This window comes from Protomyctophum parallelum, assembly GCF_964188405.1.
Source record: "Protomyctophum parallelum genome assembly, chromosome: 16".
Taxonomy (NCBI): domain Eukaryota; kingdom Metazoa; phylum Chordata; class Actinopteri; order Myctophiformes; family Myctophidae; genus Protomyctophum; species Protomyctophum parallelum.
Genome location: NC_139711.1, coordinates 30,686,951 through 30,701,940, shown reverse-complemented (window position 1 = coordinate 30,701,940; position 14,990 = coordinate 30,686,951). Strand labels below are relative to the sequence as shown.

The following is a 14,990-nucleotide window of genomic DNA, read 5'->3' as shown; positions in this document are numbered from 1 at the left end:
ATGCATTTCAATCAGCAACACCATTTGGCATAGAATTCTAAATGAAAGATTTCATCTATACCGATTACAGTCTGAATTGGCACTCTATACATTTTAAGGTTTTATATCAACCTGGCTTACAATATAAAGATTAAGTAATAGTTGAACCCAAACAGAAAATTCTGGCATTATGTATGCCAACTGTAACACAGGTGAAGTTCCTTGTCCACATAACAAAAGTTGCAAGCACAAATTTGTAGCAGCCTTCTCCAAAACTCAAGAGTAGAAATGATCATAAAATCACTCTATACACCTTGTGCAGCATAATCAAAGTCAAATGACCACAATGGAAAATATTTATACATTTAGACCCTAATTTATTGCAAATCTAATGTAGCATTAGTCTGCAATTTTGCATTGTGTAAAGGGAGCACAAGTGTAATTTAAATTGGTATTTTTGCAATCATTTTACTTCCTAAGGTTATTATGTTGCACATTAATGATCATTTGCCCTCTTAAACAAACAAAAAGTTGTCAGAGAAGGACGCAACATAATTGTGCACGCAACCCACCTTTTATGTAGACAAACGTCACCTGTGTTTCAACTGGCATACAATGGCAAGTAGAAAGACAGAATTTTCATCTTTGGAGGAAATATTCCTTTAATTTGGATGATTCAATGTGACAGTTTAGTTCCCCTACAACCAGTTATGTTTCGTTAATGGGCAAACAGGACTATCACATTCATTCATTGGAGGAGAGCAGGGAACGGTCAGTCCCTTTGGGGAGGAAACAGACACTCCACAGGATTGAGACCACAGCTGATAAGGAGGTAGCAATGGTTTTCAGCAGTTCAAATTTAATACTTTGTCCCCCTTGTCTCTACAGAAACCCAGGTAAAAAAAAATCCCCCACTCTCATAAAATACAACAGCAGCAGTTACCAGTAAAAAAATGAAATGCGCAAAAAAAGAGGAGAGAAAGCATAGAAGGGAGATAGGGCAAAGGTAGAAAGGAAAATATATTTTCTATATGTGAGGAGTGAGTCCAAAGTTCTTCTTCAGTCCGGGCTGTGGGGGTCAGCAGGGGCTCTGGGAACTTGCTGTTGTGTTCAAAATGGCAGGGAGAAAAAAAAGAAGAAGAAAGAAACAAAAACGAGTTGAGTTCAATCCAACTAGGGGAAGGAACCAGCACTCTATAAGTCAGGGATTTATTCAGGGGCTTTCTCCCTCTCTGGATTGAAAAAAAATTTCACTCCTCTTCAGCTTGTGTGAGCTTTTTATGGGTGTGTATGACATGTGTCTGCATGTTTGTGTGTACAACTGGTGTCGGAAAGTGTTGTCTGTTAATTCGGCTCCCCCTCTCACGTGCTGCAAAAGAGAGGTGGCATTTTTCTTTCCTTATTTCTTCATTCATTCCTTTTCTTTTTTTTCCTCCCAGTATCAGTCCCAGACTACCTAGTAGTCATCCAGATCAAATAACTCATCGTCCTCTCCTTGGTATTCCATGCCCTGGAAATCCACCCTGTACCGTAAAATACCTGAGAATGAAAATATATAATATATTAAAAAGACAGACAATGTGTCATAGCAATCATAGCATCATTAAAGATTTATTTTACTGGACTAAACTAATCCGCACTAGATGAGAAACTTTAGTTCAAACATACAGGTCGCAGATGGAAAAAAAATGTAATGAAAAAAATGTACATTATTCCCAAATTATTAACCTACATCATTTTTTTCGACATCAATATCTGTATCATAAAGATTCTACACATTAGATGGACTGGCAAAAGTATTTTGTCTACTTTTAAGTGTCTAAAATGTTGAGAAATTGAATTCAAATAAATTTGTACCATCTTTAACCCAAGGGGGCAATCATGCAGCTTACTAACCACTACCTCTGCCTCAAAAACTCTGGCCATGGCATATATAGCATAAAACCAATATTAAGGGAGCGCTCACCCCCAATGCCTCCAAAGCCCTTGACAAACTGAGACCCCTCCTGACTCTTGTCTGTAACTATCTCCAGCGTGGCTCCAAACTTCTTGTAGTTGTTAGCGAACCATTCCAGCAGAGGCATGCTCTCAATCAGCTCATGCTCCTGCCCTGTCTGGAAACACAAAACACAAGCAATGAGAGAAATCAATGAGTCTACTATATATAATGTCGGGCGGAAACCAGGAGCAATTGTTCTACTTATAATTATTTTTTTAATACATTAGTGCTATTGAACACCCTTTGTCAGTGTGTGGGTTTTTACAAATATTGAACCAATGAAAAGTATTAAAAAAGGACTTCTGACTAAACCTTTTAACTCCATTGGATCCTCAAACTGTCGGTCAAACCACCTAACTAACTTGTGGAGTTTCCACATAAAGGTCAAAAACCTCTTAACTCAACTTGAGCTGTATTTGTGTAAAGTGATGATAATACCTCAAAACTGAGAATATTTTGGACATAGCTGGTATCTGCCCGACAGCAAAGATATATACTGTATTTGTATTTTATTTTGTGTGCTCATGTTGTGCCTACCTCCTTGTCTGTAAAGTGGGACTTGTCCTTCTCCTGCTCTGGCGTTAAATACAAGGTTTTCTCATCTGGAGACAAAAACAAAAGAGTTTGCATTTTTGCATGGCACTTATTCTTGGCAATAACAGAGACAACAAAGGATTATGTCAATGTATGTGTGTCCGTCTGTACCATTCTCAAGTCCGATGGTCTCAGCACCGTGCACACGAAGAATGTAGCGCATAGTATCCAAGTTCTCGTAGACGATGAGGATCTCCACTGCTCCCATTTCCAAGGCTTTCAGTGTGTCCTCTACCCCAAAGCAGTACTTCCCCGTGTCCTGGCTGATCTCATCAAAGTACCGCCCTGCAGAGGGGCCAATTTCATCTCATTTATACAGCGCTAATACACAACAGAATGTAATCTCATGGCACTAGATACAGTAAAGCGGTTCAAGACCATACTTTACAGGGACCCAATAATCCGCCAATGGCGGGAAGGAAGAACTCCCTCTGTCGTGACCAGTTGGGTTGTGAGACGAGTGTAGGGGCAAGGGAGCCTGATTAGTTACCATGTAATTACTTTGATTAATAGCACCTTTATTGCATACAAATAAGCCAAAAAGTTTAAAGACCTGGTGAAATGGCCTTTTCTGTCATTGTCCTTTCAAGTTTCAGTCTGAAACTTAGCCTGTATGTTTCTAAACCAATCGGAAGCTTCCATCCCCTTGGGATATGGGAAAGCATTAGAAGGCCATGTTTGTAGCCTGCATATTATATCATGTGTCCCGAGGGAGAAAGAGCAGGGCAGTTTGAAGCATGTTTATTATGTTACTACGATGCTCATTTACCTAGAATACCTACATTTATTTATCCAATAAAATCTACAATGCTTTCAGATACACATTTTAGTGTACTGTTTACCCATTTAGGACGGGAACCCCTTTTGGGGTTCTTGTTGCTATGTACAGTAGATACTAGATAGCAACATATACTTTGCGTTAAGAAAATACCTGTAGGAGAAAACCTTTGCACACCCAGAAATCAGGCGTATGCACAGGTGCGTAAACCAGTGGACATCAATGAAAGCAATAAGGTACAACCGCACTGTATCTGCTCGGCACATGAGTATTGTCTTATTTAATGAAGCAACGTTTCGGTCCTTCCGGACCTTCCTCAGGCATGCCTGAGGAACCTTATTGCTTTCTTTAAGAAAATACCAACACGACAAAAAGATTTTCTTCATATTTAGAAACCACAAAAACATTTTCCCCGATATGTAAACATGTACATTAACACCCACCTATGAGCTTCTTTTCCTGAATGAACTTGACATTGGAGAGGACTTCTGCAGAGAGCTCGATAGCCTGGTTGAAACCATTTTCTCCCCCATAGGATATATCCACCAGCTTCAGCACCTTCGCCTGTAACCTCTGCACTCACATAAACAATGGAATTGTTCAACCTCTTCATAAGGAACCAAGCTTAGTGTAAGCGTCAAGGAAGCCTTCAAAAGCACCAAATAGCACTTAGGGCAACAGAAACTAGGACAAACTATTGCGTATATTCATATACAAGCAATAAACACTCAACCTCTTGAAAATCAACACTAAATCCCCACTAACACATTCACTGGCAGGTATTAAGGGTCTGATGAGTTTTCCAAATTTTCGTATTTATTTTTTAGGTTTTCTGAGCTCATTTGCACCCAAACGAACTTTGAACATTGAGTAGATTTTATGTGGTCTGGAGTTTCCTGAAAGATTTGGCTTGAACAAGTGCTAATAATCAGAGATAAAAGCACTTCAAAAAGGCAAAACAGCAACCAGCAGCCATCTTGGATCCCTCTGTATCAAACCCCTAGTTTAAATCCTGCAGAGCCTAATTGACGAAGCTTGTGCTTCAATTTCCACATACAGGTTTAGAATTTAAACGAACTTCAGTGACCCATGAATATAATAAAGATATCCATGCCAACTACAAAGCAGATTAAAGTTAATGATGTTAGAGGCAACTAAGTATTATATGGACCAATGATAAATGGTCATGAGCCATGCATATTTCAAGAACAGAGCCCAATGCAAAACAAGTTTCACACTAGGATTTGCCATCACTGTAATATTTAATTACTTTCAACACAACAGCGTGAAAATGTGTCTCATGTTTATCTATACTTGCCATCTTGGCCTTAACCCATGCTTGGCAAGAGTGGGCACCTAAATGTCAAATTATATATTCCAAAATGTAATGTGCCCATTTACATTACATCAGCCACATGACGTTTTTTTTAACTGCTGCCCCTAAAGAAACATGCCATTCGATTTACGTATCGAAGTATTCTAAACAAATATTAAGAAGTCCGTAGACTTGGCTGCCATATGACGTAATTTCAAAAGCCATGTATTTGAGAGCAAATCCTCCAAGAGACAGTTTTCCCTGCACGCTTACTTAAAGCAATTAGTTTCATACTAGTAAATTATGGCCAAGTATATTATAAAACTACGTAAAACAGGGGTCAATTTTTGGCTTTAGGTAGTTGTTTACATTCACAAACAGCTTGAGATAGAGTGAGGAAACACACGTACCGGGTCAAACATGTCAGACTGGCTGAGTTCAGTCTTGAAGTCGGCTGAGCCAGCCAGGACCATCCCGGCTACGTTTACTTTGTCATTAGACACAAAGAGTTGGACTGCAGTCTCAGCCACCTTCCTCACATAGTTGTGTCTCTTCTCCATCCTCAAACGGGCAAAACGCAGAGCTGACTGTCCTCCTCTGCCTGAGATGGAGAGATAGAAACACAAAAGGTTACGTATTATCGAGCATATCAAAATTGGCACCTGTGTGAAGTGAGGGGCACTCTTATCGTCATACATCATGTCATCCGCCCAATCACAATTTGCATCTTCAATGTTTGTGGTTACACAAACACTCAAAGTTGGTCATTCATTGTCAATGGCATTCTATGTTTGTGTTGGGTGGTGAGAAACTGATTTAGTGGTGTTATACAACCCTTGTGTATAACAGCAAGTAATCGCAAAATTACCACTGTGTGAAATGGTAAATCATGTCATGAAAGAAAGAAAGAAAAGCTATGCTATGCCCATCTGCGTTGCCATGGAACGGTTATACAGTTAAGTAAAAAAGTTACCGTGCTTCTTGGGCAAGTCAACAGTGAATTTGTGCAGAACCTCTCTGGTGTTGCCCTGCAGTGTTCCAAACAGGGCCCCACTGCCGTCGATCACAATAAATCCAAACTTGCTGTCATCGGAGAGCAGGGCTGTCAATGCCTTTTGGGGAGGTAAAGAGGAAAGGAGAGAAGAGGCAAGAAGATTGTGAGAATATAGCAAGTAGGTAGTGAGAATGTGAGAAAGAGGCAAAAAGATTGGATATAAATAAGATATAAACACAAACCGTCTCATACACCCAAACTCACATGCACACACATATCACAAGCAGGCAAAGAATCTCACCTCTGTGTGGAACTTGTTGTCGCAGAGGTACAGGGAGGTGTTGATGGGTTTGAATGGTTCAAAGTCGATGTTGACTTTCTTCTCTTTGCCTTCCTCTGTCACAATTGTGCCACAATACACCACCAAACCATTAGGTGGGACTACCAGGGGAGAAGTTGAAGAGGCCATAAGATTAGATGGGTAACAGGTATTAGGCAAATAAGATGTGTGATGTGCCATTGTAGCTACCACATGACATTACAGGGGGCCCGCTTAAAGCATATTTTCCTGATGAAGACCATAGGTCAAAACATTGCAATTTGTTGCCTCTAAATAAAGTAAGTCTCTGAGCTCTACAAACTAGTATGCAGATGTTATTTTTCTTCCTTGATGTTTGCCTTGATGCCTGACATCCAGCACCTGGCCTAAATATAGGCATTGAGTGTGCACACAATCTTCTCTGTGGCCTGCTTAAAGCAAACATTAAAATTCCATAGACTTGGCTGCCACATGACGTCACAAGTGAAAGCCAGACGGAGGGACTAGTGCCCCTCAAAAAACAAATCGCAGAAAAATAGATGGTATATAGCACATGCTCAGTTAGAAAGATTTCCCCAATATGGTCAAACTTTGTATGCACACTCTGTTCATGTTCACGTTAGCCATCTACAAAAGAAATTGTATCCAACAAGTCAATCAAGGTTTTTTTATGTTCAACCATTTAACTTTTTTGCTTTGACAGAAATGTCTTGCGGAGAGAGCACTCTCACTAACATCACAACACTGTTCACTTTCATCAGGTCAGACCCGACGAAGACCCATGTAGGGTCAAAACATTGTCTTCAATAAAATGTATCTCCTGGGAGCTGATATACAGTGTGCAAACTTCTTTCGAGTTTTTTTTTTAAAGGCAAAACGTTAGGTTCGTTCTCTACTTGTCAAGTTTGTTTAGTTATGCGTTTGAAAACCAACTGCCACCAACAATAACATCACAGTTTAATACAAAAAGGGATTCCTGTATGACAACTTTATGACTTATACAGTCGTATCAGTGTCACACACCGAAAACAGCAAATTGGCAAGCTCATAATGTGGTATACCATTCTTTACCTTTGTTGTAGAGTTTTAGCCTCTGCTGTACAGAGGTGATGGCTCCAAGCACAGAGAGTCTGTTGACTCTACTCTTGATGTTGGAGGCTGTGCCAAACTCATCAGCCAACATCTTGGCCACTCTGGATATCTGGTCCTTAGGGGGGATGATCAATGAGATCATACTGGTGCCATTACTAAAAAGAGAAAAAATTAGAATCGGGTGAGAATCATGATCTCAATTCTTGTGAAGGAAAAATAGATTCACATTTGAGCAAGAATCGTGCAGCAGCAGCACTACCTTACACAGGCAAAGCAAACCCACCAAATGATTTGAATACAGCCATGTGTGCACACACAGACACACATGCATATAGCATTTATACTTGTGCATCTTGTACACACACGGGAGTAACCAATTAGCTGTGAATTACATGGTAGGGGGATGGGTAACTACAGCAAGTATCCATTATCCGTGTCAACATGACAGTCATAATCACCTTCAGCCATAACAAAAACAAGTTCAAATCTTAGGCACCACTAACTGAAAGCTGACACTTTCCTCATTTCTCAGTGCACTCTGATCTTACTTTTTTATTATCTTAAAGACAACAAGAGTTCATTGCCCATTACCACATCACTAACTGAACGGTGTGATTAAATTTAGGAAATATACAATGTGCCCTTGACACCAAGGAAGGACTGCACCAAAGTTCCACTACTCCACATTGTCTGTATTCACTACCTGTCAAAGACAAACCATACAGCTGACGCGGCACACACACACACAGGTAGAGGCGGCCTGCTTGAATATAGGGCAAATGGGCTATCGTAATATGGCAGACAGCACAGGACAGCAAATTCTGCGCAATACAAGACGGCAAGCTGTCGCAGAGCAAACTGTTAGCCACTGAAGTTAACACCCACATTTCACATTTAACTCCCGGGGACCACATGCTCCATTATCACTATCAGCTATGTCATGACTATATGTCCGGGTTAGAAATTATTTCCACTTCACCAGTATGTGGCTACTGGCCAACACAACATTCAATTAAGAAATGTGATTGAGTCACGTAGAAAAAAAGAGACACATGCTGTACTCGGAATTCTAAAGTAACGTTAGGACAAACATTGTTACGAATTATCGAGTTGCTAACATCAAATTGACATACTGGTCACGTTGTGCGATGAGACCATATGGAAACATATACGGTTAGCCAGCCGAGCCGGCCTTCCATTCTATCAACGTGCTTTCTTGTTCTGAGAAACACACACACACACACACACACACACACACACACACAGCGGCCTGTAATGCATTTCTTTACAAGGATGACGTTTCCATGCGAGCCTCATTAGCCCGACGGATAATGAGTAACATATTGTGATTATATGAGGCAACATTCTCTAGATTGTCATTCCTCAAACATTAACAACCAAAGATTCAACTTCTGTCTCTACATTGCGACAGAAGCTAGCTAGCTAGCCATGGCTAATGGACAAGTCAGTGAAGTTAGCTAGGGTAGAGTCCAAATCCTATAGCTCGGACGATCGTACTACGATTGGCTTAATGATTGCCAAGGGAAAAGTCACAGTGCACACTGCTATACATTTTGTTAAGATCAATGTTGTTGTGACAAGCAGGCAAACAACAATGACCGAGGAAGTCAGTGTGTTTAAACTCTGTGTACTCTATCGGATCCTTGAAAGGGTAGACATTATATTATAATAATTAAATGAATTTATAATGCATTTTACTGTTGAACAAATACATCTCAGTAGACATGTATTTTTACACACCACTATTAAAAATAGATATTAACCAGCTAATATCGTTGATAACTCTAGTTTCATTTAAGCCACATGTCAATACATTTGCAATTGCACAAAGCCTGGCCTCAACTTCACACACAACAGTCATCACCAACAACAACTAGCCAACCAGAGCGACTGACAGTCCCGTCCGTCCCCCCGATCAATGGGATGTAGTATCTATTTTAGCTAAGCTAAGCTACCACTCCCAAATTCAGCCACACTCAACCCAACCGCGCACACACACTGGCCGTCTTCAAAAGGCCCGTCGACAAGATAGGCTCCGCCGTGGAACACCGGACCCCAGTGAATCCCACGTACCCACGGGCAGCCTCCAAACTTTTGATCAGCTTCTTGATTTTCCATATCTCCACGTTCCTGTCTGCCGCGCTGGGGTCGTCCGCCATCTTTCTGCTGCAATCGCTTCAGCACCTGGAGAGAGAGCAGAGAGATGTGGTGGTTAAAACGGTCAACGACAGACAATAATGTGGTCATGGTAGCCGGGTCGACAGCAAACATAGACCCAATGTCCCCCTTAGTCCAAATTAGGTTGTCATAACGGGCAAACTACCTCTCCAAACTAACGGCGCGGTGACCGTGAAGGCACCTGACCCAGTCGCTGGCTGCTGGACCGACCGTAAAGGAAACACTCAGCCCTGGGTGTCTCTGGCAGTAAAGTGCGCGGAAACCCCAGGCCTACCGGAGTGTTCTCCGGGCCCTAGTGTCCACCCTGTTCATTGTCTAACAATAGTTGACAACGACGACCTAGTTCTTTGCCCGGCCAGTTATTTTGTTGACCCCACGAAGCGCTCTAAAAAAAAATATCCAGCTGTCAAACGTGTATACATATGTTGAGTTTTCATGTTGTTAACTTATTGAACGTTACCTGCCTTCAAATAACACCGCTCCGTTCTCTGGCTTTTTTTACTCTGCCGAGCTCGATGAATCGGTGGTCGGAAAAGTGACGTTGCCTTTCCGACCGGTTCCGCTCTCTTCCATGGGGCTCTCACACATGTGGGAGGCTCTATGGTGGGAGGTGGTGTGGGGTGTTCACTTCCTGGAAACCTCGTAGAAACTATAAGGCCAATTTTCACTGGTTACCGTTTTAAGTCGTCATGAACATATGAATAGTGATTGGCCCGAAACTACGAATCGTTGTGACGCGGGCGGGATTTACATTATGCTTTTTGTGGGGTTTGTAGTTCACGTGATAATGTAACGGAACCGACGCACACAGATTGACGTGACGTGACGAGTTTGGACAAGAATAGATTCTACTGAGCACAAATTATTGTTATGAATTTCTGCAAATGTAGATATAATACTGTTAGTTAGATAATGTTGTTTTAGCAGCTTAAAATGCACCTCTTTTATCACCTCAACTAAAGGATTAACTTCCTCCATATATGGTATTCTAAACAATAATTTACCAATTTACAATACATTGAACATTAAACATAAATGGGAGACAGACTTGGGATGCACCTATGATGATGTGGATTGGGAGATAATTTTAGAGAGAGCTCAGAGGGTTCTGGTTTCCACCAAACATAGACAGATGCAATTTAAAAATTTTCACAGAACTTACTTTACTCCGCTCAGGTTACACAAGATTGATAGAAGCATTTCCCCTATGTGCCAAAGATGTAAGATAACAGAAGGCTGCCTATTACATATGTTATGGAACTGCCCACTTTTAATTGATTATTGGAAGTTCATCTTGTCTACGGTCTCTGATATCATAGAGGTTGAAATACCACATGATCCAAGAATTTGGTTACTGGGTGACGTTACATTGATCAACACAAATTTCAACAAAGCATACTTTGTGTTACTCGCCAGTACAGCTGCGAAGAAAATCATCTTGGTTAATTGGAAATCTGAAAAATCACCTTCACAGAGACACTGGCTGAATGAGCTTTCATCATACTGTAGCCTACCCCTGAAAAGATACTGTACAATGTAAGAAGAAGGCCTGCTACTTTTGAAAAGATATGGGGCAGGTTCTTTGAGGTTCTACCTTCAATATCTCCTCTGGGTTGATTTAGTTTGAGTTTTTTTTATTTATATTGTTGTTTTCATGTATTTATCCGAGTTGTTGCTGTCAAGAGGTGTTGTGTACAATACAGAATAATGAGAGCTGTGTAGTTTCCTTTCTGGGGTTGGGGTGGGGGGGGTTTGTTTTTACTGTTTTTTGTCTTTTCTTTTTTGAGTTTGTCTTGTCTTGTTTAAAAAAAGAAAAATAAATCATGATTCTGTAACTTGTTGTTAATATCTGCATTATCAATAAATAAATCTTAAAAAAAAAGAAATGCACCTCTTTTTTGGCTCTGTTTGAAATACAGTATTTGTGCTTTTTTTAAAGTGACCTCAAATAAAACTAGTCTTTCCTTTATGCATTAGTTGCATATTATTATATATTATTATTAAAGGACCAAGCAGCTGTCCTGAAAGGACTTGGTCCTTTATTGTTTTTGTCAGCTTTTTTCTTCTCCTCTTTCCGCCAAAAATAGCAGTTCTGGCTGAACCGTGCAGTCATTTTTGCGAAACTCGGGAATATGGTAGAGGGCCATGCCAAACGGTGATGATGCGAAGCCAACGGCCATTGGCCAAAGGATGGAGCTACTGATTTTCTGCCTGTTTTGTTTTTTTACTTTTAATTTTTATCCCACGATTTTGCAACCCAGTGTTTTTACCCAGTGCCAATTATCTAATGTAATGTAATAATTCTATACGTTTTAGTCCTCAAAACAAACATTCAATTTCTCTTCATTGTCTATGGTGTTTTCTTAAACAAGCATCGTTGAAAAACAAACATTAAAGCTGTATATAGGAGGGGCTAGCGCCCCTCAAAAATCACACCTGAGGGACGCTTTTGTCATCGTACATTAATTTATGTTAGCGGACATTTGACATTGCTACATAAGGTAGGTGGCTTTATTGGCCAAGCGCTCCCACCAACATATGATTGGTTAGCCGATTTGCTCATTTACATATGACGTAAGTTTTCCCTTCAATGTCAATGGCGTTTAATGTTTTTATGTTTAATTTACGTCATATTTAGCGGACATTTGACCTGAATTTGTCAATGGCAAATCTTGAGACGTGTGGGGACAAAAGCTGTTTATAGAAGGGGCTAGCGCTAAGACCCCTTAGTCATTTCATCCTAGAGCCAGCGCTGGGAGGAGAGGACACACCCCTAGCCTTATTCCTAACCTTAACCTCAGTAAAATGAATACAAGAGTACATCAACCACTGGGGGCGAGCTGTCCGCGATCAAAACAAGGGGGCGACTGTGTTTTGGGCTGAGTCTTCCGGTTACCGTCCAGAAGAGTCAGGGTGTCCAATTGTCCATGCCACTGCCTCCGAGTCCTCACACTGCAGCCATAGTGAGACAGGGCATATCTTTTCAGGGGTGTCTCCTTGGGTGTCTCCTTGGGTCCCCTTGCATCGTGAGGTGGTGGTGACCATAGAGCTGTGAGGGCTCTGGACGAGACAAGAAATTACACAGCCCACAATTCTAGCACTTCAACACTTTCTACCGAGGTTAAAGGGCAGGCATAATTATGCTTATGAACTGTCCTTTTTGGATCACACCCAGAGACATCTAGTCTAATGGGACAGGAACAGGATGCTCTGTCACACCCATGGCCAGATTGCTTACTCTATGTTACTCTACCTCCTGCCTGACTGACATCAAAACATGGATGCAAACAAACTTTCTAAAACTCAACTGCAATAAATCTGAAATCCTCATCATTGGCCCTGACTCCCTCACTCGCTCCTCCTATGACTTCTCCCTCACCATTGATGGCTCCACTGTCACCCCCTCCACCCGAGTCCGCAACCTTGGTGTCATCCTTGACCCCACCCTCTCCTTCCAGCCCCATGTCAACCAGATCACCAAAACCACCTTTTCCACCTCCGTAACATTGCCCGCCTTCGTCCCATGCTATCCCACACGGCCGCTGAAACACTCATTCATGCCTTCATTACATCCAGACTCGACTACTGCAATAGCCTCCTGTATGGCGTCACCACCAAGGTCCTCAAAAAACTACAATATGTTCAAAATTCCGCCGCCCCAGAACCAGATCCAGGGACCACATCACACCCATCCTCCGCGAACTCCACTGGCTCCCAGTCAAGTCCAGAATTGAATTCAAAATACTCACCATCACCTACAAAACCCTCAACAACCAGGCCCTCTACCTCTCTGAACTCATCAATTGCCATGTCCCCTCGCGCTCCCTCAGGTCAAGCATTGCCAACCAACTGGAACCCCACAGATCCAACAAACGGACATGGGGAGACAGGGCCTTCGCAGTGGCTGCCCCTTCTCTTTGGAACTCACTCCCAACTCACATCAGAGCTGCCCCCACCTTCGAAATGTTCAAAAGCACACTCAAAACCCACCTTTTCAAACTGGCTTTCCCTACATAACACCCCCCCCCCCCCCACACACACACACACACACACACACCCTTCTTGTTTGCCCTTCTTTTGATTTTTATTTCTAGTTTTTAACCTTTTAAACTTTTTAATTTGTATTCTAATAAATATGTCTGTACTTCTTTCTGTAAAGCGACTTTGGATACCTAGAAAAGCGATATATAAATCGTATATATTATTATTATTATTATTATTATGTGTTTCCACCTTTGTCACTGACAGTGTTAACTCAGGGTTCTCTATCCGAGTGGATCAGATTTGGAATTTGAATTTAAATTTAAATTAAGCTGTATGAAATACCATTAATATAGTGGTTGCAACTGTATTAATAGATTGCCCGAGTCCCTTGGTGGGAGTTCTGCTATGGTTTTGATCAATATCAAGTAGTTCCAGTCATTTTGTGGGGGTAAAGTAAATTAATTCACAAAACTAACGTCATTTGTATTGTTGACCTATTTCTAAAATATTAGTGCAACCTTTCTTCAACTCTGACCCCTCTATCACATGGACCTATTTTTGGGGCGTAGTGAGACACCAAAATAGTTACATTTGGATTCTGTGTCAAAAAATATTTGAAAACTGCAAAATAAATTATTACATATAGCCTAGCCCTAGTATATAACATTATAATGTACCCGAACTGTCATCAAACACACACACACACACACACACACACACACACACACACACACACACACACACACACACACACACACACACACACACACACACACACACACACATACACACAAACACACACACACACACACACACACACACACACACACACACACACACACACACCCTTTTTGTGCAGTCTCTGTGTTTTTATTTCTTTATTGCACAGCTACTCCCTTTGACAAGTATTTTGTATTGTTCTTACTGAACGTTTAATCTGTTTAATTAATGACCTCTTCCATACAGGAAAGGTTCCCAAATAAGCCGACTGGCTTCTTCCTTTCCCTGCACAGTATTTTTGTTCTTTGATCTATTTTTTTTATAACTATGTGCTATATAAACTAAACTAAACTAGCTCAGGTTATTCAGAGTCAGGGATATCCATAATGACTATATCTGTCCAAGAAAAGAGTCAAAACCACACTTCTGTGAAGTCAGGGGCACCCACTGTGGCTGCCACATGACGTCACAAGTGGGGTCCTGTTCAAAGACAAACATTAAAGTCCACAGACTTGGCTCACACATTTGTGAAAGCCAAAAACCGATGTGGAGCTCCTATAGTGACGTAATAGTACCACACCATATAACATGTGTGTTTACAATATCATTCATTTAGGCACCAAAAGGTATTATGGCGGAAGATAGTAAAGAGGAAGATGTAGCTTCCTCTAAAAGCCTTGCCTTGAGTCCAGGGGTACACACGCCTCAGGATTCCAGTCAGCCCCAACAGGATGCAGAACAGGCTCTCCAAGTGGCGGCCGAGCAGGGGACAGAAGACGTAGAGGACCTGAAGGTCACCGCTGATAGGAATAATGAGGAAGATGCCTCTACGTCACAGAAACAGGAGGATGCAGAACAGCCTCTCCCCGTAACGACCCCACAGTCGGAAGCTCCGACGAAGACGAAAAGGAGATGGTTCTTCAGGAGGAGAAAGCAGAGGGCTCAACTCTCAGGAGAGGACCTTCTAGTAGCTCATACATCTGCCAGTGGGGAAGATGATACACGTTCAGAAAAGTA

The 14,990-nt window shown here is 41.4% G+C and overlaps 1 protein-coding gene across 3 annotated transcripts; it reads right to left on the bottom strand.

Moving 5' to 3' along the window:
- Positions 1-818: 818 nt before the first annotated feature.
- On the bottom strand, positions 819-9,855 carry LOC310872954 (eukaryotic peptide chain release factor subunit 1). Of its 3 annotated transcripts, none has more exons than XM_083785171.1 (11): positions 9,734-9,855; positions 9,165-9,275; positions 7,050-7,225; positions 5,961-6,100; positions 5,639-5,777; positions 5,076-5,266; positions 3,794-3,923; positions 2,684-2,857; positions 2,516-2,580; positions 1,946-2,093; positions 819-1,518 (listed from the first exon to the last, which is right to left on the bottom strand). In XM_083785171.1, the coding sequence occupies exons 2-11, from the start codon at positions 9,248-9,250 to the stop codon at positions 1,436-1,438; spliced, it is 1,332 nt and encodes a 443-aa protein (XP_083641297.1). In that variant the 5' UTR covers positions 9,251-9,275; positions 9,734-9,855; the 3' UTR covers positions 819-1,435. The 3 variants fall into 3 exon arrangements, with proteins under 3 accessions (XP_083641297.1, XP_083641298.1, XP_083641296.1); XM_083785172.1 differs by having other exon boundaries at positions 9,730-9,841; XM_083785170.1 differs by lacking the exon at positions 9,734-9,855 and adding an exon at positions 9,415-9,553.
- Between the last annotated feature and the right edge of the window lie 5,135 nt (positions 9,856-14,990).

Bases quoted from the DNA above. Each gene is read 5' to 3' on its own strand.
- LOC310872954 (XM_083785171.1), bottom strand. From the start codon at position 9,250: ATGGCGGACGACCCCAGCGCGGCAGACAGGAACGTGGAGATATGGAAA. The intron at 7,226-9,164 runs GTACGTGGGATT...TTCTCTTTTTAG, and splicing joins AGTTTGGAGGCTGCCCGTGG to TAATGGCACCAGTATGATCT. The intron at 5,778-5,960 runs GTGAGATTCTTT...CCTCCCCAAAAG, and splicing joins ACAACAAGTTCCACACAGAG to GCATTGACAGCCCTGCTCTC.